This window comes from Oncorhynchus nerka, linkage group LG5, assembly GCF_034236695.1.
Source record: "Oncorhynchus nerka isolate Pitt River linkage group LG5, Oner_Uvic_2.0, whole genome shotgun sequence".
In the NCBI taxonomy this organism is placed as follows: Eukaryota; Metazoa; Chordata; class Actinopteri; order Salmoniformes; family Salmonidae; genus Oncorhynchus; species Oncorhynchus nerka.
The window spans coordinates 57285284-57311610 of NC_088400.1; the positions used below are offsets into that span (position 1 = coordinate 57285284).

The window sequence follows — 26327 nt, forward strand, 5'->3', positions numbered from 1 at the left end:
CACATATATATATACAGGATATATATTTCCATAAACATATATGGGGGATTGGATATGATGCAGACAATTACATTGATAGAAGCCACAATCTATCTGCAAGAGTAAAGCTGATCTACAGGTGTGACACATATATATATATATGTCAGGTGGATGGATTATCTTGGCAAATGAGAAATGCTCACTAACAGGGGTGTTTCAGGTTATTGTCCTGCTGGAAGGTGAATTCACCACCCAGTGTCTGGTGGAAAACAGACTGAACCAGGTTTTCCTCTAGGATTTTGCCTTTGCTTAGCTCCATTCCGTGTCTTTTTTATCCTGAAGAACTCCCCAGTCCTTAACAATTACAAGCATACCCATAACATGATGCAGCCAACACTATGCTTGAAAAGATGGAGAGTGATACTTAGTAACGTGTTGTATTGGATTTGCCCCAAACATAACACTTTGTATTCAGGACAAAAAGTGAATTGCTTTGCCACTTTTTTTGCAGTATGACTTTAGTGCCTTGTTGCAAACAGGATGCATGTTTTAGAATATTTGTATTCTGTACTGGCTTCCTTCTTTTCATGTTCATTGTAGTAACTACAATGTTGTTGATCCATCAGTTTTCTCATATCACAGCCATTAATTAAACTCTGTGACTGTTTTAAAGTTCCCATTGGCCTCATGGTGAAATCTCTGAGCGGTTTCCTTTCTCTCCGGCAACTGAGTTAGGAAGGACGCATGTATCTTTGTAGTGACTGGGTCTATTGCTGCACCATTCAAAGTGTACTTAAGGCCAGGCACCACAGACTAATAGGGATTTTTTCTTCTTTACTCTCATCAGGTTGAAACTTTACCAGTTGAAAGTATACATAAATACAATATATTATTGTATTACAAGTTGTATTTATTTAAAAATTAAAATATGCAAATTAGGCAAAAAAATATGCGCTAATTTGCTTATTACAATAATTTGTTTTTCAACACATTGCTTCAAGGCAGAATGTTTTTATTTTATTATTGTGATAAGACACTCAATGGTCAGACTTTTACAGATCAGTTGATCAAAATATTGTCATTTCAAAAACACTATTCACATGTATGACGGATGCATATTTTGCACATAAAATGACACTTAAAATCAAAACGACACAAGATATTTAAAAAAAAGCCTCTGTAAAAGTCTGACTACTAAGACCTAAGAAACTGTGTGTGGAATAATGGGAATGTACGTCCTTTGAAGACTAAGAAAAATGAATTGGACACCGAGAACATGTCATTTTGAGAAAATGGCCCGATAAAGATAGGCTAAAGCAATTAAAATGTACTTTCCATAAATATGACAATTTATGTCACATTAATTATACTCTTATTCATATATCACTTCTAAACTGACAAATAAACATAAAATATACCTTTTACAAATACATTATCACGTTTAATACATTTGTTTCCAGCAATAGAGCATATGCTTTGAATACTGGTCTGTTGGGCAAATATGCAGTTTTGGGCAAATTCTCATTTCACTTTGCTCAATTTGTCACATACAAGGATTTTGTATGGCTGTTGAAATGTGCAGAACATTAACCAGCTATGCCTGTCCCATATGTAAGGGCCTCTTTGAGTTGTTGCTGGTGACACTTTCTTGACTGTGTCATGGGACCTACACCTACGCTTGGCACACTCCATTGAAGCAGCATCAGCTCTCACAACTCCTCTCTGATTGCTCCAGTGTCACCAAAGTGCTATCAAGCCATAATTTGTTCATCACATTTGTTATAGCAGTGGCTCCCTCATTGAACGTGGCTATTTCCATACTGGCTGCTCCGTCAATGCGGCTTTTGCCCACAGAGACAGTTCTGGGGCATCGCGACCATATTACAGAGTTCAGACATTCATTTGCATTCTGAGTTTCCTCAGTGCTACATTTTTTTGAGGACGTTATCATTTGAAATCCTATGATATACAGGTGACATTTTCGGTGCAACCTCTCTATTAAAAAATATATGGCCTCCAATGTTTTATGTGACAGGGTGGATCTTCACCATTTTCTATGGCTCGCTGGTACCAGCACCAATGCAGACGCCTATCCCGTATTCGGAAGTGAATCTCTCTTGTGCCAAGTGCCATCGAAGGATACATTCATGTCTATGACGGCATCCTCGTCCTCCTTCAGCAACTCTGCTATGTCTCGCTCTACATCTGCTTATGCTCTTCTAATGAGCTTTTACAGCAGTCTCCATTGACTGTAGCCCTCTCTGAATCTCTGCAACTAAAGTGGGGGGGGAAAGTACTTGTTATGTCTGACGACATTACAGACATAACTGCAGGACTAAATATCAGCATGTTACCTGATGTAAATATTAGCATATCAGCATGTTACCCTATGTAAATATTAGCATATCAGCATGTTACCCTATGTAAATATTAGCATATCAGCATGTTACCTGATGTAAATATTAGCATATCAGCATGTATTTACTTTATGTAAAGCTAATTTCTCACTAATCACATTAGGCTTACAGCCCTATGACGCTGTAGGCTTACGTGACAGTCCCATCGTAAAGTTATGTTTTCCTATCACTCTGTTTTGTTAACTTTGAATACATTCGCTGGGGCAAGGAAATAAGTATTATTTATACACAGGAAGTCACCTGATAATAATGGGCCCCTCGCCCTTTTTATTTACCTGTCATGTCTCTGGTATGAGCTGAGAAGCAAGGAAGGAATCCCGAGGACATATTTTCTTTAGAGGTGCATAACCAAGTCCAAGTTCGTGGGCTAGAAGAACCATCCTCACATTTATATCAAATGCCACATCTCCCTTGGGGCACTCCTGCAGCCAGGAGGAAGTGTAAACAGTCATCCTAAATGCATCACCATCACCTTCACAGTCTGCACATTCTATCATGACATAATTAAAGAATCACTGGTTGGTGAAGTCTATGGCGATTTTCAGTCCAGTGTTTAGACACTTATGGCAAATCAAATCATGTACAAGTTGGTTTATTTGAGACATATGGAATAAAAGTCACTGTTGGCTGTTTGCTTTCTGGTTGATCGCTTCTAATCGTCATCTTCGTCTCAACGGGCTGCCGCGGGCTTACTCCTTTTCCTCATCTATCTGTACTGCCACTGCCTCGATCAGCGGATCAGGCACATTTTTTCTTTCATTCACTGCTTTTCTCGCATTGGCGAACTGAGATCGCATATTTTTATTCACATACTGTAGGTATATTCTTCGAGATTTTCTCATTTTTTTCTCTTGTTACGTGTATTGTTCGCGGGAGATATTTTCAAACAAGGAAGTGCTGCGTGAGGCCTTTTAACTAATCAGTTTGTCGGAAAGGGCATTTAAATGCCAGTAACCAATCGGATGTCAGGAAATAACTCATCTTTCAACACGAAGCACTTGTTAAGCAAATGTTTAGTCCTGAACTTATTTTGGCTTGCCATAACAAAGGTGTTGAATACTTATATTGACTGATTACATCTCAGCTTTTCGTTTTTAATTCATTTGTCATAATTTCAACAAATATAATTCCACTTTGCCATTATGGAGTATTGTGTGTAGACCTGTGACAAGAACATATCTTTTTAAATTCAGCCTGTAACACAACAAAATGTGGAAAAAGTAAAAGGGTATGAATACTTTTTGAAGGCAATGTATGTGTTCAAATGTGTATATATACATATATATATGTTAAAATGTGTATATACACATTTTAACATACATAAATGAGACTGTTTTCAACAAAATACCACTGAATGGTACAGATAGTGTTGAATATTCAAAGATGCAGTGGTGTAAAGGAACTAAAGTAACATTGAAGTACTACTTAAGTAGTGTTTGGGGGTATCTGTACTTTACTGTATTATTTATATTTTGGACAACTTTTACTTTTACTGCACTTCATTCCTATAGACAATATGTATTTTTTTCCTCCCATACATTTTCCCAGAGTCGTTATATTTCAGATGCTTAGGACAGGAAAATTGTCCAATTTAAAGCACTCATCAAGAGAACACATGGTCATCCCTACTCTTATCTGGTGGACTCACTAAACAAATGATTATTTTGTCAATTATGTCTGTGTGTTGGAGTGTTCCCCTGGCTATTTGTAAATAAACAATTACAAGACAATCTTGCCTTCTGATTTATAGTGTTTACTTTTAATTTGATACTTAAGTATATTTAAAACCAGATACTTGTATACATTTACTCAAGTAGTATTTTACTGAGTGACTTTTACTTGAGTCTATTAAGGTACTGTAACTTTACCTTTACTCAAGTATGATAATTGGGTACTTTTTCCGCCACTGCAAAGATGCTTATTGTTGATAAATATCAGGTGCATTCATAATGGTTTCCTCTAGCCTAGTAAATCATTCAAGGTGGTCTGAGTGCAGTGAGATCTGAGGTGAATATACCCTCCCATTACAGATTGGACTTTTAGAGTGCACTTTTTAGTGATCATAGAACAGTCTATATTTAGTTTCTACTCCCACCGTCCTTAGGTCTACATCATCACAGGAGCTGGAGGAAATAGCCTACAATAGGTCACAATTTCTAACCTATATCCTTCCTAGCTCTATCCCTGTCCCTTTTTAAAAACACCCTAGACACGGCATTGTCTTGACTATTCATGTTAGTGAGGCACAAACCAATGACATGTTACAGTATTTTGCTTATCTAACAGAACTGCCTATCCTTTACATCCTGACCTGTCAATTCTCATCTCTCGCTTTAACCATTGGACTCCGGGAGGGGGAGGGAGTCAATGGGGGAGGGGGTAAAGAATGTATGGTATGTGTGGGCGTCAACAAAACGCGGGGTATGGGGAACGACAAAAATTGATACAATGTATTAATTTGCGTATTACATGTATCTTTCATGGTAGTGACTAGTTATATGTTGATTGTCAAACATTTAAACGCGTTTTGTGTTCAGAATATTAATACTAACCGTACTCAATAAGAAGGTTATTTGATTATATCTTTAAACGCACCTCTATTGTATGCGCAATGGTTTGGTCTGTAGTAGGTGGGACTCAGGAGTGGTCAGCAGGACGTCGTAGATCAATGAACTGAACTGAGTTTTGATGCCTGGGTTGGACGACACTTTGGTGGGATTAAAACCATATAACCTACGCAGTGTAGCCTATGTTAGGTAGCCTACGGATGTGACAACGCGACAAGGACATTTGAATCAGGATCGAAAACGGAGTTTATTTCAAACCCGGTCGATATGCGGATTTTTTCCAAATAAACCCACTGGCTTTTAATAAACGGGTCTGCATGTAGCTGCATTTTTGTGGGGAAACAAGCTTTTTATCTCGGAATAACTGGAATAGGCTATCCAGGATGATCTTTGCAAACACTGCCAACCCGTTGAAGAGCACATATCGGAAGCAGGTAGGCCAAAAAAGCCCTGGCTGGGATGGTCCAAAACGGTGCCATAAGTCCCTTGAACGCATCCAATTTGAATGTGCGTACGGCCCAGCTGTCTTATCACCTCAGTTAACACGGTCACGAGAAGCGACAGTCGTCATTATAGTGTTATAACACCGCTCACCGACAGTCAGGTTGCAAAGTGATGTAGTGTGACTGTCCGTAGCTAGCTACATTACATTTTGGTCAAGTATGTTCTGTGCATTAGTGTCCATTTTATATTATCGGCTTTGTCCTTGAATTAGCATTACAGAATAGCCTATCCAGCAGCTTTTATTGTATTAGGCCCTAATGGCTTATAACAACTATCATCCAAATAGATTGATTCCCTAAATAGGATAACATTTTTTAACATTCAGATACGCATCGAATTGCTCATTCAAAAGGAAACTGATGAAGGAACATGCCTATATGATGTATGATATAATCACGCATTAACTTACTGGAGACCGAGGGAGAGAGAGAGAGACCCTCCGCATGGTCCAGGTAACCCAGGTTTAGATGCTGAACATTTGTTAGACCTACTGCTATAATAACATTGCTATAATGTTCACAAGAAGAATCACCTATACTCTGAACATACACCGTTTTATTCCCCCGGCTATTCAAATGTAGGCCTACGTTAATCTATCTCTACCTCCCCAAGTCTTGAAGGAGAAATCCATGATTTCTTCAGCATGTTTTTAATGAAAATAGGCCACGCAGGTCACACACAAATGTATGGCATTTAAATTGTAGTTCATATGTCCCATTTGTTCGATTCCTTGTAGGTTTGAATAGAATAGCAATAGAATAGAACAGAGTAATATAGACTAGAATAGTTATGATGATGCATAGCTACAGAAGGCACTGCAGGCCTACTACAGCTTAGATTCCTTGTTGGTATTGTTAGAATAGAACATGCTTTGTATAGACCGAGTACTGATACAGTAGGCCCTGCTCACCTGTGTTTTGGTTCGGCCCAGTAGGCCTTCTAGTGAGCGGCGTGCTCAGCTTCTGCCTAATGTGGGTCAGTGTGCTGGAGTGAACATGGGTGTTCATGCATCTATAATGAGCCTTTTCAGGTGTAGCTACCTATGCAGTGGTTCTGTACCACTACTCTGTAGTTCACCACTGATTCAGCCATCTAGTCCACAAGATGGAGGTGATTGCGATTTGTAGCTATATCCGCCCTGAATGTTTCCAATAGGCCTAATAATCAGGTAGTCATCTAAAATGAGTTGGTACTTCAGTCCTTCTTTACCACTCCACACTGTAGTTCACCACTGATTCCAACCTGGACTCAGGGGAAGAGGTAACATGTAACTCCGGGACAACCCAATTAGTATGATATGTTACGTTTCGTATGGTATGTATTCATTTGTGGATGTCCGTCATCCATTTCGTATGATATGTTCAGAATTTCCAAAACTTATGCTATGTTATGAATTCCAACTTGTGGCTAATCGTTAGCTAGGTGGCTAATGTTAGCTAGGCTAGGAGTTAGGGTTATTAAGGTTAGGAGTTAGGTTAAAGAGTTATGGTTAGCTAACACCCTAACTAGTTGCAAAGTAGCAAAACATTTGTAAGTAGTTGCAAAGTTTCTAATTAGCTACAATGCTAAAGTTGTCCGTGATGAAATTCAAACACGCAACCTTTGGGATGCTAGACGTACACCTTTATACGCCCGATGCAGAAATTGTTGTGCCATTTCCTGATTGCTAAAAATCTAATAGTTAGCCTAATTTCAGTTTGTGACAAAATAAACTAGTATAGTGTAGAGAATCATTGTACCATCTAAACCGCTGTGAAGTATTTTCCATAAGCAAATATATTGTTGTTTCAGCTGTTTGAAGCTGGTGTACAAAACCGAAAGTAAAAGACGCAAAAACAAAACTTAAGAACGGGAAGCATAGAAAACAGATCTACTGCTTCTTAGACTTGCGTTCAAGTAGAATGATAGCTCTATAACTCACATTTCTAGGTGAATTTGGTTGCGTTGCCCAAAAAGTGGCATATTGCCACTTTAAGTAACCTTCTGTCTTGTGTAACCATACCAAACTTAACCTATACTAATTTCAGTGCTCCCGGTTTACGTTTACCAAATCAAATCACATTTTATTTGTCACATGCGCCGAATACAACAGGTGTAGTAGACCTTACCGTGAAATGCTTACTTACAAGCCCTTAACCAACAGTGTAGACTTTACCGTGAAATGCTTACTTACAAGCCCTTAACCAACAATGCAGTTCAAGAAATAGAGTTAAGAAAAGATGTACTAAATAAACTAAAGTAAAAAGAAAATAACAATAATGAGGCTGTATACAGGAGGTACCGGTACCAAGTCAATGTGCGGGGGTGCAGGTTAGTCGAGGTCATTTGTACATGTAGGTAGTGTGGGGGGGGGGGGGTCAATGTAAATAGTCCAGGTGGCCATTTGATGAATTGTTCAGCAGTCTTACAGTATGGCTTGGGGGTAGAAGCTCTTGAGGAGCCTTTTGGATGTAGACTTTGGACTTCGGTACTGCTTGCCGTGCAGTAGCAGAGAGAACATTATGACTTATGGGTTGACTGGAGTCTTTGACAATTTTTGGGGTCTTCCTCTGACACCGTCTAGTATATAAGTCCTGGATGGCAGGAAGCTTAGCCCCAGTGATGTACTATGTCACGTCTAGTCTATGAGACCGGGCTGCTGATTCAACCATCTAGTCCACAAGATGGAGGTGATTGTGTGTCGATTCTGTCGGTAGGCTTAGTATATCTCCACCCATAAAGATATCCATAGGCATAATCATCTGTTGTTTATCTGAATTAGTTATGCAATGGCTCTTCATTCTTTGCTTCGTCAAAGATTCTAGTCCACAAGATGGAGGTGATTATGTGTGCATTCTGTGGGTAGGCTTAGGATATCGCCATCCTAAACGATATAAGTAGTCCCAGCCCTAATTCAATGTGGTGGCCATCTTAATGTAATTTAGCTCACCATTTTGTTTTGGTAAATATGTTTTCCAATGGTGGAAGGCAGAACATGTTTTTTCTTAATCCACAGATGAATTGGTCTGCCGCATGCCATTCTAGATTTTCCTGGAGTGGCTTCTGCGGGGTCGGAGCTATTTTAATGAGTAAGAGGAAGGAAATGCCTTGCAGAGGAGGGCTCTGGTTTGCCTCAGAGAATGTGTGGTAGGTTCCCACTGACACACCAGACTGTAGTACTAGGAAGGAACCGTGATGGAAGGAGTGTAGACAGCACCCCACGCAAGAATGTCACCAGGGAAATAGCCTAGTGGCAGGTAGGCTAGCGGTTAGAGCATTGGGCTAGTAACCAAAAGGTTGCTAGTTTGAATCCCTGACCTGAAAGTGTGACAAGTCTGTTATTGTTCCCTTGAGCAAGGCACTTAACCCTAGGGTAGAACCAGGGTGACGATTTGTTCCTGACCATGTGACTAGGAAAAACTCCTACCCCTATTCATCTCATTATATTTCACTGTCGACATTCTGGAGCTTGGTGAAATGGAAAAACTCCATGCTAGAAAATTCTAGAAAGAACAGTAGTGCTGAATGTCTTTTCACCAGGCATAATGGGACCCATGTCATCTAAAAAAAGTTAGACTTTTAAATCATCTGTCCGTAGGACATTCTTCCGAGAGTCTTGATGATCATCCAGGTGCTTTTTGGCAAACTTGAATCAACTTTGGATGAGATGGGTCCAAACCAAACACTGCATTCCACAGTAAGAACCTTATACCAACGGTCAAGCATGGTGGTTGTAGTGTGATGGTTTGGGGATGCTTTGCTGCCTCAGGACCTGGACAACTTGCCTTAATAGAAGGAACCATGAATTCTGCTCTGTATCAGAGAATTCTACAGGAGAATGTCAGGCCATCGGTCTGTGAGCTGAAGCTGAAGTGCAGCTGGGTCATGCAGCAAGACAATGATCCAAAACACACAATCAAGTCTACATGAAAATGGTTAAAAAGCAACACATTTGAAGTTTTGGAACGGCCTAGTCAAAGTCCAGACCTTATCCCAATTGAGATGTTCTAGCAGGACTTGAAACGAGCAAGTTCATGCTTGAAAACCCACATATCCTTGAGTTAAAGCAGTTCCGCATGCAAGAGTGGGCCTAAATTCCTCCACAACGATGTGAGAGACAGATCAACAACTATAGGAAGTATTTGGTTGCAGTCATTGCATCAAAAGGTGGCACAACCAGTTATTGAGTGTAAGGGGCAATTACTTTTTCACACAGGGTAATTATTGGGTGTTGCATATTGCAACTTTGTTAATTAAATAAATAAAATAAATATATATATTTCATTATTTGTAAAATCAGGTTCTCTTTATCTAATATGAAGATCTGATAACATTTAATATAAAACATACAAAAATAGAGAAAATCAGAAAGGGGGCACATACTTTTTCACAGCACTGTGTATATATAACATGGAACGAAAAATATAAATGCAACATGTAAAGTTTTGGTCCCATATATCATGAGCTGAAATAAATGATCCCAGAAATTTTCCATACGCACAAAAATATAATTTCTCGAAAATGTTGTGCACAAATGTGTTTACATCACCACTAGTGAGCATTTCTCCTTTGCAAAGATAATCCACCGATCTGACAGGTGTGGCATATCAATAAGCTAATTAAACAGCATGATCATTAGACCTTGTGCACCTTGTGCTGGGGACAATAAAAGGCCACTCTAAAATGTGCAATTTCGTCACACAACAACATGTTAAAAATGGCTCAAGTTCTGAGGGAGTGTGCAGTTGTCATGCTGACTGTAAGAATGTCCACCAGAGCTGTTGCCAGAGAATTGAATGTTCATTTCTCTACTATATGCCGCCTCCAACGTCGTTTTCGAGAATTTGGCAGTACGTCCAACCGGCCTCATAACCGCAGACCACGTGTAACCACGCCAGCCCAGGGCCTCCATATCCAACTTCTTCACCTACGGGATCGACTGAGACCAGCCACCCAGGCAGCTGATGAAACGGTTTGTTTTCACAATTGAAGAATTTCTGCACAAACTGTCAGAAACCGTTTCAGGGAAGCTCATCTGCATGCTCATCGTCCTCACCAGGGTCTTGACCTAAATGCAGTTTAGCGTCGTAACCGATGGCCACGGGCACGCTGGAGAAGTGTGCTCTTCACAGATGAATAGCTGATGCACTAGCTCAACAGATTACACAATCTCACCACTACGGTCAGTTGTAGCAGGGTGCTGTCAACTACTATATGCTCTCCAGTGGTGTAAAGTACTTAAGTAGAAATACGTTCAAGCACTACTTAAGTAGTTTTTTGCTATATCTGTACTTTACTAGTCATATTTTTTGACTACTTTTACTTCACTACATTCCTAAAGAAAATAATGTACTTATTACTCCATACATTTTCCCTGACACCCAAAAGTAGTCATTACATTTCGAATGCTTAGCAGGACAGGAAAATGGTCCATTCGCACACTTATCAAGAGAACATCCCTGGTCCTCCCTACTGCCTCTGATCTGGTGGACTCACTAAACAGAGAACATCCCTGGTCATCCCTACTGCCTCTGATCTGGTGGACTCACTAAACAGAGAACATCCCTGGTCATCCCTACTGCCTCTGATCTGGTGGACTCACTAAACAGAGAACATGCCTCCTGGCAGACTCACTAAACAGAGAACATCCCTCACTGCCTCTGATCTGGCGGACTCACTAAACAGAGAACATCCCTGGTCATCCCTACTGCCTCTGATCTGGCGGACTCACTAAACAGAGAACATCCCTGGTCATCCCTACTGCCTCTGATCTGGCAGACTCACTAAACAGAGAACATCCCTGGTCATCCCTACTGCCTCTGATCTGGCGGACTCACTAAACACACATGCTTCATTTGTATCTATCTGTACATTTTTAAAACAAGAAAATTGGCCTGTCTGGTTTGCTTAATATAAGGAATTTGAAATGATTTACTTTTGACACTTAAGTGTACTTTCGCAATTACATTTACTTTTTGATACACAAGTATATTTAAAACCAAATACCCAAGTAGTATTTTACTGGGTGACTTTCACTTTTCCTTGAGTCATTTTCTATGAAGGTATCTTTACTTTTACTCAGGTATGACTATTGGGTACTTTCTTCCACCACTGATGCCCTGGAGTTAGTTTTATAGCGACAATGATATGCATTGACCTAGTATGTGACTGTGTGTAACTCACAGTGGTAAGTCAGTTGATTAGGGCCACGAGTCAAATAATGCACACACATACAACCTTGTTATCTCCCTGCTGCACTCGCACATTATATCACGATACACATTAGAATGTCATCATGGTTTGGATGTCCAAAACCAGATGGGAAATGACCCGATAAGATGGCATAGACTGTACTGGATAAAAACACATCATTACATTTACATTTAAGTCATTTAGCAGACGCTCTTATCCAGAGCGACTTACAAATTGGTGCGTTCACCTTATGACATCCAGTGGAACTGCCACTTTACGATAGTGCATCTATAGTGCATCTACATCATGATGTGTTTGTGGTCTATGTGAAATAGATTCTCGGTCTCACGTCACCAGCTAAGAATGGCACGTGAGCCTGTCATGTCACAAGCTTCGGTTGATTCAGTTTAGCTATAGACTAGCTTGGGGGTGGGGGGCACTGTTTTGCCTTGCGTGTCAGGAAGCGGAAGCTAGGTATATAGCTGAGCCTTGTTGACAGTGTGCTCAGTGCCGTGGGTCTTATCAGCTACCTGCGTCTCACCTTGAGTAAAAGCATGAAAAACATCATGATACTGTGTACGTTTCCTTCCAGGAATTGACTTGACTGTAGACTGTTGTGTGTTCAGGAATCTGCTGAGGCTGTTGTGTGCTGTTGATGTATTTTCTGGGTGTGGCACAAAGGCCACAGGAGGCCATGTTTCATATTTCCGTAGGCAAGGGACACCAGTTTGTCTGTGTGTGTGTTTGTGTGTCTGTACACGTGAGGGTATGTGTGTGTGTCTGTGTGTGGGTGTGTCTTTGTCTGTGTGCATATATGTGTGTGTATTTGCCTGCTTACCGGTGTGTGTGTTAAGTCAGTGGCATTGTGTGTACCTGATGTCCTCTCTTGTTTCTCTCCTGTGTAAATACCATGTAACTACAAATCTGTCTGAGTTTAAACTCGTCTCTAGTCTTTCCAGGAATTTCCATTTCTTTCCTGGTTGAGACACAAACACCCACGTTAACGGAGGGCAACAGAGTGACCGTGTGTTTACTGTGTACCTGACCGTGTTTCTTCCTTGCAGTCGTACCCCATGGCTCCAGCCAGCCCCAGCACGGTGAGCACCAGCAGCAACAGCAGCACCACAGGATGGGACCAGCTCAGCAAAACGAACCTGTACATCCGCGGCCTGCCTCCAGCAACCACTGACCTGGACCTGGTCAAGCTCTGCCAGCCGTGAGTACTGCTCAGCACACACACACACACACACACACACACACACACACACACACACACACACACACACACACACACACACACACACACACCACACACAAGCACTGACTGACTTACACACATTATTATGATGAATTAGAACAGCTTGTTCCAACTATATATGCCAATAGCATATTCATGTGGCCCATGCGTGAACCAAGCATAGAGGCCACTAGCTAGCATCCCTCCAACCAACTAAACCATGGGAACTGTGATACATGATACATGATACAGATACATGATACTGTATCTGTAGAGACGAGAGATTAGGGAACGTGACTGTTTTCTACAGTATTGGGATTGGTGAATGCAGCAATTGTCATGTTTTGTTGGTTTTGTCTCTGTGCGCCTCTGGCCTCTGGACCACAAGCATATGGAGCGAAGCATTCAACCATGTTACCAGGGGCAACAGCCGCTGTTGCTGTGTTGTTTGCTTGTGTTTTGCTCCCAACGGTGGTAGCCTGCTTGCCGGGCACCAAGCAGAAATGAAAGAGCCTTTCATTGCAACCAGGCCTAATGTTAGCCGAGCGTTTAGTTCAACCAAAGCATGATGCACGTCCTTAAAATACCAGTTCCGCAAAACGGCTTGGCATCATTTCAACTCGGGTATTTCTATCTGAGTATGAGCGCAGTTTATTGACGCAGGCTGTTTTTCAAGTACGGTAACACGGGCGCGTCGACATGAACAAATAGTTAGGCTATTGCTAGGCATCTTATCGTTTTCTCTTTGGTCTAGCGTTAGGCTGCTCTTTGACATAATGTCGGCTGTTGTAGCAATGTTTGTTATCTCTTTATATATCTGCATCCCACCACACATATTTGACATATAATGGATGTTTGTAGCTAAGTCCCTGTGTGGGGAGTCAATTTGTTATTTTTACAGTGCCCAAAGCTTTCAGAGTTTCATACATACATTTGTATGCCACTGTGTAAATACTGCAGTGTGTGTTCGCACGGATTGCATTAACCTCTTGTCTTTAGCCTGTTGTAAGTATTGACGTCATTCAGTGACTCGGCAGAAGTGCCTTTTAGTATGCCCGTTAGTACGAGGGTTTCATTCGGGTTAAAGACACAATGTGGTTAAAGATACATCAATGAATTGATCCTCTTAAATGAGTCCACTGAAATAACATGGTGTGCTGTGTGGTCATTAAGGCTCAATATGTTCCCTCCAAGCCTCACAACCCGGTTGCCTCAACCGGCTTACATGGCTGCCTTTTTTTTCTCAGCGATGATGTCATGCATTCTTGTGCAAGCCGAGCGTTCTGACTCCCGGCCCTTGTTGTAGAAGTTTAGCAGTAGAGCGACACTCTGTCTGTGATATGGGGCATACAGTATTTTTTTAAACAAATTCATATATTTGAAGCTAAAAATGGAACCCCCCCCCCCCCCCCAGCAAGTGGTTGAAATGACGTAACTACAACCATATCTGGTTTGTTAACTGATTGTAATTGACATCATTTCAACCAGCTTTAACCACTGAGCCTTCATAACACATACTGTACCAAATAAAGAGGATCGGGTAGATTGAAATATAGTTTGACCTTTAAAACAATAATGTATGCATATTGTGGTGATAATCAATACGGTTTAAGGATAAGGGAGCAACATCCTGTTCTTAACATTTGATTCTTCTTGTGTTCATAGATACGGCAAGATCGTGTCGGCAAAGGCCATCCTCGATAAAACAACTAACAAATGTAAAGGTCAGTATCGTGTATTCTAATATTGATCTCCTTTTCTCCAATTTATCGAAACAACTGATACATTTTACGGTTGTCAGATAGTATCACACATTGGTATGCTACTCAGCAAATGCTTTTGCAATGTAATGTAAAAGCAAACTAATGTCAAGTTGTACTACTGTATATGACGGTTGTTTCTGTGCTCCTCCTCCTCCTCCAGGGTATGGATTTGTGGACTTTGACAGCCCTGCAGCAGCCCAGAAGACGGTCCATGCCCTAAAGACCAGTGGGATACAAGCCCAGATGGCTAAGGTGAGAGGAACTCTGTGTTCTTCTGTTAGCAGAACAACAGACTGTCTGTCTCGTAGCACAGCAACTACTAAGTCATGTACTCTGGTTAGGATACTCCTGGTTAGCATGTTGTGCTGTGTTATGAGTTAGCATGTTATGCTAATGTTCCATTCCACGTCTCTGCTTATTTGCAGCAGTAGACTGTGTGTGTGTGCATTTAACTGTGTGTGTGTGTGTGTGTGTGTGTGTGTGTGTGTGTGTGTGTGTGCGTGCATATGTTTGTGTGTGTGTGTGTAAAGCAGAGCAGCAGAGTTAGTCACATGACCCCGGCTGGCTGTTCAGGCGGTGACCCCATTCACGTTCTCAAATGAAGCCAGATGTCCTCCCTTCCCTCTCCCGCTCGCTGCCAAAAAACAGTCGGTCCGCACGCACAGAACAGGACGGACAGCTTTCTGCTGCTATGCAAATATTATGACTGTCTCGTAGCACAGCAACCACTAATTAATGTGCTCTGGTTAGGATACTCCCAGGTAGCATTTTATGCTGTATTATGAGTTAGCATGTTATGCTAACGTTCCATGTCCAGTTACTGATGTTATGCTTATTAGTTTGAATACTTCTTTGGTGAAATAGGGTGGTCTTTTTTTCAGCCTCAACCTATGATTTGAACAACTCCACTTTTCCAGTGGTGGAAAAAGTGCCCAATTGTCATACTTGAGTAAAGAATAAAGATACCTTAATAGAAAATGACTGAAGTAAAAGTGAATGTCGCCCGGTAAAATTCTACTTGAGTAAAAGTATAAACGTATTTGGTTTAAAATATACGTAAGTGTCAAAAATAAATGCAATTGCTAAAATATACTTAAGTATCAAAAGTAAAAGCGCAAATTTAAGTCATTTCAAATTCCTTATATTAAGCATACCTGACAGCACCATTTTCTTGTTTTTTTTAATTTACGGATAGTCAGGGGCACACTCCAACATTCAGACATCATTTACAAACAAAGTTTGTCCACCAGGTTCAGAGGCAGAAAGGATGACCAGGGATGTTTTGTTGATAAGTGCGTGAATTTGACCATTTCCTGCTAAGCATTCAAAATGTACTTTTGGGTGTCAAGGAAAATGTATGGAGTAAAAAGTAAAATATTTTCTTAAGGAATGTATTTTTTCTATAAGTACTTTAACGCCACTGCTCTCCTCCCTCTCCCAGTTTCACCGGTTTCACTTTTCCAAATACATTTCTCTCTGTCAGCACATTTCTGCTATCTCTCTCTCGCTCTCTCTCTCTCTCAGGGACCTGTGTCTAGCTAGCTCCTGTATTTCTGCCGAGGCCAGCAGAACACAGTGTGCCTGTATGTATGGTAGCTGCATAACTGTACTGCTTAGCTGTTGAGTTCGTAATGGTAAAGATGGGAGAACTGCTTAGCTGTTGAGTTCGTAATGGTAAAGATGGGAGAACTGAACCAGGTGTTAAATCTAAAAAGGAGAGAGAGATGCAGAGAAAATAGAAAAAGAGACCAGTCGCCATTATGAGCAAATCAAGGGCCATAGAAACTCAAGTTGATAACGCATTTACAGAGTTGTTGACTGAAGGCCCCACATGACCTGGACGTGACCGTCACTAAGGCAACACACAACCCTAGCTAACTCATGTTCAGTTGTGTTTTTTGTTGTTGTTATGGCTTGGATATCCTGGCTTGGATATCATCACAGACTCAAATCGTGTCAACGCATAATTTCAATCCGAGTGAAATATTCATGTAATTGTCCTTCGAGTGCTATTGTGGTTTAAGTTGGTGTTGCCGTCCAAATGACCATAGATTCTTTGGAGGAAAATGATCCTGATACCCCTCTATTCATTTCTCTGTCCCTCTCTCTAAGCAGCAACAGGAGCAGGACCCCACCAACCTGTACATCTCCAACCTGCCTGTGTCTGTAGACGAGCAGGAGCTGGAGGGGCTGCTGAGGCCTTTTGGACAGGTCATCTCCACCCGCGTCCTCAGAGACTACAACGGGGCCAGCAGAGGGGTCGGCTTCGCCAGGTGAGAACATCTCAATGCTCCGTAACAGTTTGACGCAGGGCCATGTTGGTAACTCGAAGGGTTGTGGGTTCAAATCCTGCTACTTTTTCTAATTTAGGTCCCATTGATTCATGTGTGAGTTATGTCTACTATTCTCAGGATGGAGTCCAAGGAGATGTGTAACTCAGCCATAGCCCACTTCAATGGGAAGTTTATCAAGACGGCGCCTGGAACTATGGGTAAGGTCTATTTTCTCTTATTCTCTCTCATGCTTTGGGCTGCGATGCTCACTTTTTGGTTTCGCTAATGGTGAGGATGATGTGTTTTTTTCTCTCCAGCTCCCTCTGAGCCCCTGCTGTGTAAGTTTGCCGATGGTCAGAGGAAGAGGCACAGCCACAGTCCATACATCCCCAGCGGTCGCACTTGGCCCCGAGAGGGAGAGCTCAGACTTGTAAGTGCCTCTCTGTCCGTCTCGTCTGTCTGGATGTCTCTGTGGGTGGACCCACAACTGCAAGTTTTCTCTCCCTGCCAGACTAATAAAGGCCATTTTAAGAATAAATGCAATGACCTCATTTCTAGTGTTGACTAACTTGCCCAGGGCCCAGTGTTAATCCTATCCTGAGAGACCAGTTCATTATAGCAGGGGTTTATTAACTTTTTCACTCGGGTCCCCCTTCCAACATTCGGGCCCCCCCACCCCCTCGGCAGTTGAGTACACGCACCTTGTCTATTTCTATGGGCACAAGAACTGTTCATGACTAGGGGTGGAATGTACTTAAGTAAAATACTTTAAAGTACTACTTAAGTAGTTTTTTGGGGTATCTGTAGTTTACTATTATTATTTTTGACTACTTTTACCTTTACTTCACTACATTCCTAAAGAAAATAATGTACTTATTTCTCCATACATTTTCCCTGACACCCAAAAGTCCTCGTTACATTTTGAATGCTTAGCATGACAGTAAAATGGTCAAATTTGCGCACAGATCAAGAGAACATCCCTGGTCATCCCTACTGCCTCTGATCTGGCAGACTCAATAAACACACATGCTTCGTTTGAGTGTTGGAGTGTGCCCCTAGCTGGAGTGTTGGAGTGTGCCCCTTGCTATCCAAAAACTATGAAAGGGTGCTGTCCGGTTTGCTTATATAAGGAATTTGAAATGATTTATACTTTTACTTTTACTTTTGTACTTAAGTATATTTGAGCAGTTACATTTACTATTGATACTAGTATATTTAAAACCAAATACTTTTGGACTTTTACTCAAGTAGTATTTTACTGGGTGACTTTTACTTTTACTTGAGTCATGTTCTATGAAGGAATCTTTACTTTTACTCAAATATGACTATTGGGCATTTTTTTCCACCTCTTGTTGGCGGACGGAATTTTGCAGCTTATGTCCTGCAGTTCTACACAATTCTACCGGTGCCCCCCCTGCCGACACCAGGGGGGGGGGGGGCACGCCCCACAGTTTAGGAAACACTTTATTAGTGCATAGCCATTACAGATCATGGTACTGATTTAATGGTTGGTATTGGGATGCTAATGTGACGGTTAGATGATAAGGATCTGGCTTTGTGTGACGGTTCTGTTTTGTCCTAACCAGGGCGGGATGACTCTCACCTACGACCCCACCTCAGCTGCTATGCAGAACGGCTATTATGCCTCTCCCTACACCCTAACGGCCAATAGAATGATGGCTCAGCAAGCCATGTCTCCCTACATGTCTCCTGTCACCTCCTACCAGGTAGGCACATCATTATCCTGGAGTTCATTCAATATAAATGATCAAAAGATGACAGTCGCGTTTGGATGAGAGCGCCTGCTGAATGACTCAAATGTAAATGTTATGTAAATATGAAGAATGTGGCATGAGGTTAACCCTACCCTTTCATGTGGCAGGTACAGAATCCTTCCTGGATGGCCCACCAGCCTTACATCATGCAACACCCAGTAAGAGAAATGAAATGATGTCTTTCTTACTCCACACACACAGAGCTAGAAAATATGTGTCAGACTTCATTATTTTGTACCCTGGTACATACTGCAAGTAAATATTTGATTGGACGATGTATACCATGCGTGTCTCATACATACGACTAATAATACAGTTAGTCGGCTACTTCCCATATACAAAAACATAGTGAAGAAAATGGTTAAATAAATATCCAGGGGCGCAACTTTGGTTTTAGAAGTGGGGGGAAGGGACATATACACTACCGGTCAAAAGAACACCTACTCATTCAAGGGCTCATTCAAGGGTTTTTCTTTATGTTTACTTTTTTCTACATTCTAGAATAATAGTGAAGACATCAAAACTATGAAGTAACACATATGGAATCATGTAGTAACCAAAAAAGTGTTAAACAAATCTAAATATATTTTATATTTGAGATTCTTCAAATAGCCACCATTTGCCTTGATGACAGCTTTGCACACTCTTGGCATTCTCTTAACCAGCTTCATGAGGTAGTCACCTGGAATGCATTTCAATTAACAGGTGTGCCTTGTTAAAAGTCAGTTTCGCCCCTGTATATATCTTGATAGTATATGTTGAGAGGCTGACATGACATGTTACCTCAGTTAAAAATACCCTGATTCAAAAACAGAATGTGTTACTTTAATCAGCGAGTTCTGCTGATGCTGCAGAATAAACACCCCCAAAATCTGTGTGGGAAGAGAACAGAACAGAACAAAACAGAGCCGAGCCCAGTTCTGGGAACCGGAACATTCCCTCATATTTCAGTGAGTGCGGAACAAATCAATTGTTTTGATTATGATTTAAAGGGGAACCTCCCCTGGTGAGTTTAAGCTCTTGAGCTCTTTTCCTTTTATCATCTGGATGTGACACGGTAGATTAAGGTTGCGTCTGAATTTGCACCCTATTCCCTATATAGTGCACTATTTTTGACCAGAGCCTGAGACAAAAGCAGAGAGCTCTCTTTTCCTGTAGCTAACTGACTCTGGGGCTCTGGTCAAAAGTTGTGCACTATGTAGGGAACAGGGCAGGGGTACTCAACTCTTACCCTACTAGGTCCAGAGCCTGCTGGTTTTATGTTCTGCCTAATAATGAATTGTACCCACCTGGTCTCCCAGGTCTAGATCAGTCCCTGATTAGAGGTTGAACAATGAAAAATGGTCCAGAGTTGAGTTTGAGGGAAAAGGGTGTAATTTGGGACCGAGATACATCTGTGCCTCTCTGGCCTCTAGTTCTCTGCTCCCACTGCTGTATGGAGCCAACAGGAAATGCCTGCAGCAGATACGGTCTTATGACTGAACGATTTTCATCCTCTCAGCAGATGGTTTCAAGTAGAACAAGTGTCTGTGTCTGTTTCCCCCCATTTTGACAAGGAAATGGTACATTCCCTCAAGGCCTTTTGACTTATACGGATGGCCTTGGGGCCTAAAAAATATGTATTTTTGGGGGGTGCTGAGCTTGTCAGATTAATCTAACTAACTTGAAATCACAAGTTACACTTGGTTAGTGCTGAGCTGTTAGTGCTTTGTGAGATTGTTTCAGTTTCTGTTAGATTGTTACAAAATAATCACGGTTTTATTTTTATTTATTTTTTATTTATTTTTACATTAAATGCACTATGCAGTATGTGGGTTGAATGCTGTAACAACACAGAATAAAACTATTATTGATGGTAGTGACTGACCATTACTGCTATTAACCATCATTTATTCACATTAATATAGTTTCATCAAATATTTTATTTGATGACTTTATTATTTTATTTCAAGTCATTATCCCATCTCTATAAAGCTGCTGCCACTGCTGTCTGACAAAATCACTATTTTAGTAGTTCTTCAAATTAAATAAGGCATACTTTTATGACTGCTGAAAACCAACTATCAAACACTTAGATCCTGCATTTTCAAGCTCACGAAGCAACTCCGTTCTATCCCTCTCGTTCTCTGTTCTCTGTCTCCATGTCTGCCCCGCACAGATCGGACAAGTTTAAACCGGGCACACAATGGATTATGGTCATTGTAGTTAATTACCATGTTTCCCTCGCTAAACTATGTAGAATATTGGCCTGTTTGAAACTACAACTCCCTACTATATCGCACAATTCAGGCTTGATCTGATTTATCTCTACAGAAAATCTGCACATCAAAGTCACCAAAAATAAATGAACAAAATGGAATTAAAATAATTTAACCGATGTCGGTCAATTAGTTGTTTAAATATATATTTTTTAAATAACCAACGTTTGTTTGTAATTGTTGTTTGTAATTGACTTGTTAATGTAATTAAGTGTAACCAGTCCCTGTTCAGCTCTGTACCGAAGCAGTGTTATGAATTAGTTATTACAGTTAAACCTAACCACAAATTCCAATAATTTTAAAGACAGATATTTTTGCCTGCAGACCTTCCATTGATCCTCAATGGATTTGAGTATGAGGATGACCTTGTACTGATTCTAGAATTATAATATTTCTCTCTCTCTCTCTCTCTCATTCTCTCTCTCTCTCTCTCTCTCTCTCTCTCTCATTCTCTTTCTCTCTCTCTGCTACAGCAGGCTGTAATGTCGCCCTCTGTGGACCACACCATGACAATGCAGCCCACCGCCGTCATGACACAGCAGATGGGCCATCTCTCATTGGGCAGCAGTGGAGCGGTGAGGGGGATTCTGGGAAGTGGGAGGTGCAATTTAGTTAGTCTCATTTTACCTGATGCAAACTCAGATCTAAAGTGCACAGAGGCTAAGGAATATTGATTTGAGATTGGGTGATTTGAGATTGGGTGAAAATGAGTTGGCTACCTTCCGAGGGGTACAGTATCCCTTAAATCCCGATTTGAGCTAATCTAATATATTGTTGTTTTTCTTGTGACAGCAGTATATTTCAGCCAACGCTGCAGTCCAGGCAGCCTATATGCCTCAGTACGCCCACATGCAGCAGACAGTAAGTTCCGAGGTTCATCCTTGCCATTTCATTGTGTTGATCTCCTCTCATTCATCCATGTCTCATCATGAGTACAGCCATTTTACATCAATTTTGACATCCCATACCATTACTTACTTGATGGTGCTAATACCAGATATTAAGATGTGAAGTTACACAGTTTTTCCCTCTTCAGGAAAATGGTTCACAGCAACAAGTGGATTCGTCCAATAATTCGTCTCCCTACAGTCAACAGAGCAAGTAACGATAAGGTATGTGCTTCCTTTATGAGTCCCTATATGAGATGGAAGTGATAGTTTTAATTGTACTGTAGCACTGCTCATAGTAGGAGTAGTGATCCCGATCCTGATTGTGTTGTGTATTATCAGGTGACTTCTGTGAGCAGTAATGGATGCTGTGGGCGCTGACTCATGATGTCACAGTCACAGCCTCTCCTGATTGGACCAGACCAGACTTCAGTAAGAACTCTTTTGCACAGCTTCAACCAAACAACTGTGTATGATGGAACCAACAGCAATGATACTATGGTGTGTAAAACGAAGACAGAGCTGTAAAAATGGACAAAACCAACAATTACCCCCTTCAAAACAGGAAGAAATGTTTTATTTTGATAAACGAAAAGACGTGTATTTTTTACCACGGATTCTCCAAGTGGATGCAATGGGACAAGTAGCCTACAGCGTGATGTTAAAAGATGCATGAGATTGATTCTTTTTTTTTTGTGGAATCTGTTGACTTAAGGAAAAAGAGATTTCCAATGGGTTTTATAGGTAGTTTATGAGCCAATATATATGATGAAAAAAATGTTGCTTGCAAAAAGTGTTCATTTGGTGAGGTGTTACTGGTTTTTATTTTTGGTCTTTATAAGATATTATCATTCAATTAGGCTTCTAGGGTTAATGTCTGACATGATTTTCTGTATCAGATTAAATATGTAGAATTGGCCGTTTGGCAGCTGTCAATCAATCTATGAATAGAGAACTGATAGAGAAGCTAAAGAAGCAAATGTTTTGCCAAATAGATGATGGGTTGGATAATGTGCCTTCCGCTAACATCATAACAGTCATTTTTCATAGCCTGGCAGAATCCGAACTGATTCCCTAACGTTTCACTGTTTCACTTCATGGTGATCACAGTATTCAGTCTGGTCTAACCAGGCTACATTAAAAAGAACAGCCACTCTTAATTATAACTCCTGTCAGTCCATAGTAAGGTCTTTTTAGACTTTGACAGCGTAGGTGTCTTGTTATGTCATATTTCACACACAGCCAAGGATGTTGACCTCCATCAAATGCTACACCTACTGATCTCATCTCCCTAATTAAGACAATATAGCCTACAATTGAAATAAAAAACACAAATAGATTTAAAAGAAATGCAAGCTTGAAATTGTGAGGTAACGTCAAGGCGGCTGGATTTTTTTCTGTGCTATTTTTTACTTCAACAGACACAGTAACATTAATAGAAAATGTCTAACTTTAATGATGAAATTACAATCTGTTTTTACTTTACGCTAAATTGACGTGGTTGTCTTTAAAGAAAATGACATTTTTTGCTCTAATGGTTATCTTGACCATGCGTGGCCATGTGTGACTGGTTTTTATCTACCTCAGAGTTCTGTCTGGGCTGGTATGGCTGGGTTTGCAGGTCCAGCCCGCCTCACCAGAGAAGAACACAAAAGCGACGGACCAAATTGCACCATCTTCCTTATGTAGTGCATTACTTTTGACCCATAGGCTTTTCACATAGGGCTATGTTCAAAACATAGACTTAGATAGACATCACATCATTGTATTTATCCCATTATGGCGTCTGTGAGAGCACGGGCAGCTCCATTGAAGCCATCTCCATTTTGAAGTGCATTTCTTCTACTACTTCTGAGTTGGTTAAACAAACTGAAAGGGTGCCCCACTGCCATCTGTGTTGTTTGAACAGGTATAAAGATAAGGTTGGTGATATACTGCCACCTGTAGTTATGGAATATTTACTCACAATTATAATTCATTGGCTGATACCTCGTGGTGACCTGGATGGAATTATGTGATCCTTCCTTAAAGGGATACTTCGGGATTTTGGCAGTGATGCCCTTTATCTACTAGCATGCTAGCAGATACCGATATACTTCCAGTCATTGCGCTAACACTAGTTAGCATTGGCTCGCGAAACTACCTCTAACTTCAATGATACTGGACACAGAGACATAAAAATGGTATCCACAAATTCATTTGACTCTGGAGAAGTAGATAAAGGGCCTCATTGCAAAAATCCTGAAGTATCCCTTTAACCCATTGGAAGTCCCACCCAGTTGACTACTTCAAAATGGGGAAAGTCCTCGATGGCGCTGCCAAGCCAATAGGCTTCTGGGCACTAGAGTCCTCTATGTATCTCTATGGGTCAAAAGTGTTGCACTCTAAAGGAAATAGGATGCGATTTGGAATGCACCCAAAGCCAAGCTCAGGAGCTGGCCAATAGCAATTTTTACAATTCTTCCTCCTACTACTCTGTCCTCAAATAAAAAAACATTCTGTTTTGTTTAGTATAGTATCATGCTGAATCTTGTTTTTGTTGTGTTTTTCCGATATGAACATTATTACAGGTAGAATATGGTTTTAGCTCCGCCTTAGTTTTGGAGTCTCTTAAAAGAAAAACCAAGTGCTGCTTGTCGAACAGATGTTCCAATAGGCTGGGGAATGAGGCGATTTTTTTATTTTTTTATATTAGAGGAATGCAAACCCACCACGTGGTAGTGTAGGCGGCTAGACTTGATCTATTCTTCCCTTGAAACACACACACACACCTTCGCTGTATGGGACTTTGTGTTGGCAGTTAATGTGGTGAGGGGGAGTTGCAGAAGTCTGAAAGATGGAAGTTTAAATTGCAACCATACTATTTGTAGTCTTGCATAGCTAGCGATGTCTGAACCAAGTGCAATTCTGTGTCTGGATCAATAGGCTAGTTGTACAGCAAATTCCACCAACACTTGTGTGATATAGACTGGCTGATGACGATAAATAAAATGAAATAGTAGTAATTTATGCAGAAAGATAGATTTGTTTGTTTTACATGTCCGGGTGATGATGCTGCTGTGTATCATCAGTTAGAAAAAGAAAAATACGCTCATTTTGTATTTTTGTTTCTTTGTGTATGTTACAGCCATTGTTTCACCAGATTGTTCTACCAATCTTATCCTTGTGCTTTCCTTTATAAAAACATTTGAATAAAAACCCACCATGAATCAGCCCTATGAGGTGAGTTTGTTTAGTCATTTATGTCTCACATTTCATTTTTCGATGTAGTTGCTTACTAAATCTTAACTTGAACCCCTTCAGTTACAGCTATTGTGGCTATTGTTTTGGTTAGAACGGGATATGACAAGAAGCATGTAATTTTACATAGTACCCTCCAAGCTCATCATTTAGTTCAGGGCCCTGGGTCTGAAGCCCGCCCCGTGCAACTGGGTCCTGGACTTCCTGATGGGCCGTCCCCAGGTGGAAAAGGTAGGAAACAACACCTCCACTACGCAGATCCTCAACACAGGTGCCCCACAAGGGTGCATGCTCAGCCCCCTCCCGCACACTCCTTGTTCACCCATGACTGCGTCAATTATCGAGTTTGCAGACGACACAACACTCCTGATTACCAACAACGACAAGACAGCCTACAGGGGGGAGGCGACGGCCCTGGCGGAGTGGTACCAGGAAAATAACCTCTCCCTCAACGTCAACAAAATGAAGGAGCTGATTGTGGACTTCAGGAGGCAGCAGAGGGAGCACGCCCCTATCTACATCGACGGGACCGCAGTGGAGAAGGGGAAAAGCTTCAAATTCCTCGGCGTACACATCACTGACAATCTGAAATGGTCCACCCACACAGACAGTGTGGGGGAGAAGGTGCAACAGCACTTCTTCAACCTCAGGAGACTGAAGAAATTTCTACAGATGCACTATAGAGAGCATCCTGTCGGGCTTTATCGCCGTCTGGTGTGGCAACTGCACCGCCCGCAACCTCGTGGCTATCCAGAGGAAGGTGCCGTTCTGCCCAACACATCACCGGGGGCACACTGCCTGCCCTGCAGGACGTATACAGCACCCAATGTCACAGAAAGTCAAAAAAAATCATCAAGGACATCAATCACCTGAGCCACGGCCTGCTGACCCCGCTATCATCCAGAAGGCGAGGTCAGTACAGGTGCATTAAAGCTTGGACCGAGAGACTGAAAAACAGGTTATATCTCAAGGCCATCAGACTGTTAAATATTCATCACTCGCCGGCCTCCGCCCAGTACCCTGCCCTGAACTTAGTCACTGTCACCAGCCGGCTACCAACCGGTTACTCAACCCTGCAGCTTAGAGGCTGCTGCCCTATATACATAGACATGGAATCACTGGCCACTTTAATAATGTTTACATAATGTTTTACTAATTTAATATGTAAACTCAGCAAAAAAAGAAACGTCCCAATTAATGAACATGCACCTGTGGGGCAGTCGTTAAGACACTAACAGCTTACAGACGGTAGGCAA

General features: G+C 41.3%; 1 protein-coding gene across 8 annotated transcripts; it reads left to right on the forward strand.

Moving 5' to 3' along the window:
* The first annotated feature begins 4910 nt into the window (after positions 1 to 4910).
* Positions 4911 to 25049, forward strand: LOC115129708 (RNA-binding motif, single-stranded-interacting protein 1-like). Of its 8 annotated transcripts, none has more exons than XM_065018792.1 (13): positions 4911 to 5397; positions 12703 to 12854; positions 14541 to 14599; positions 14799 to 14890; positions 16751 to 16911; positions 17050 to 17129; positions 17229 to 17341; positions 18498 to 18638; positions 18794 to 18844; positions 21418 to 21519; positions 21737 to 21805; positions 21966 to 22056; positions 22174 to 25049. In XM_065018792.1, exons 1-12 carry the CDS (start codon positions 5347 to 5349, stop codon positions 22047 to 22049), a joined length of 1155 nt encoding a protein of 384 aa, XP_064874864.1. In that variant the 5' UTR covers positions 4911 to 5346; the 3' UTR covers positions 22050 to 22056; positions 22174 to 25049. The 8 variants fall into 8 exon arrangements, with proteins under 8 accessions (XP_064874864.1, XP_064874866.1, XP_029516220.1 ...); XM_065018794.1 differs by having other exon boundaries at positions 21740 to 21805; XM_029660360.2 differs by having other exon boundaries at positions 5010 to 5397; positions 21981 to 22056.
* Positions 25050 to 26327: the final 1278 nt, after the last annotated feature.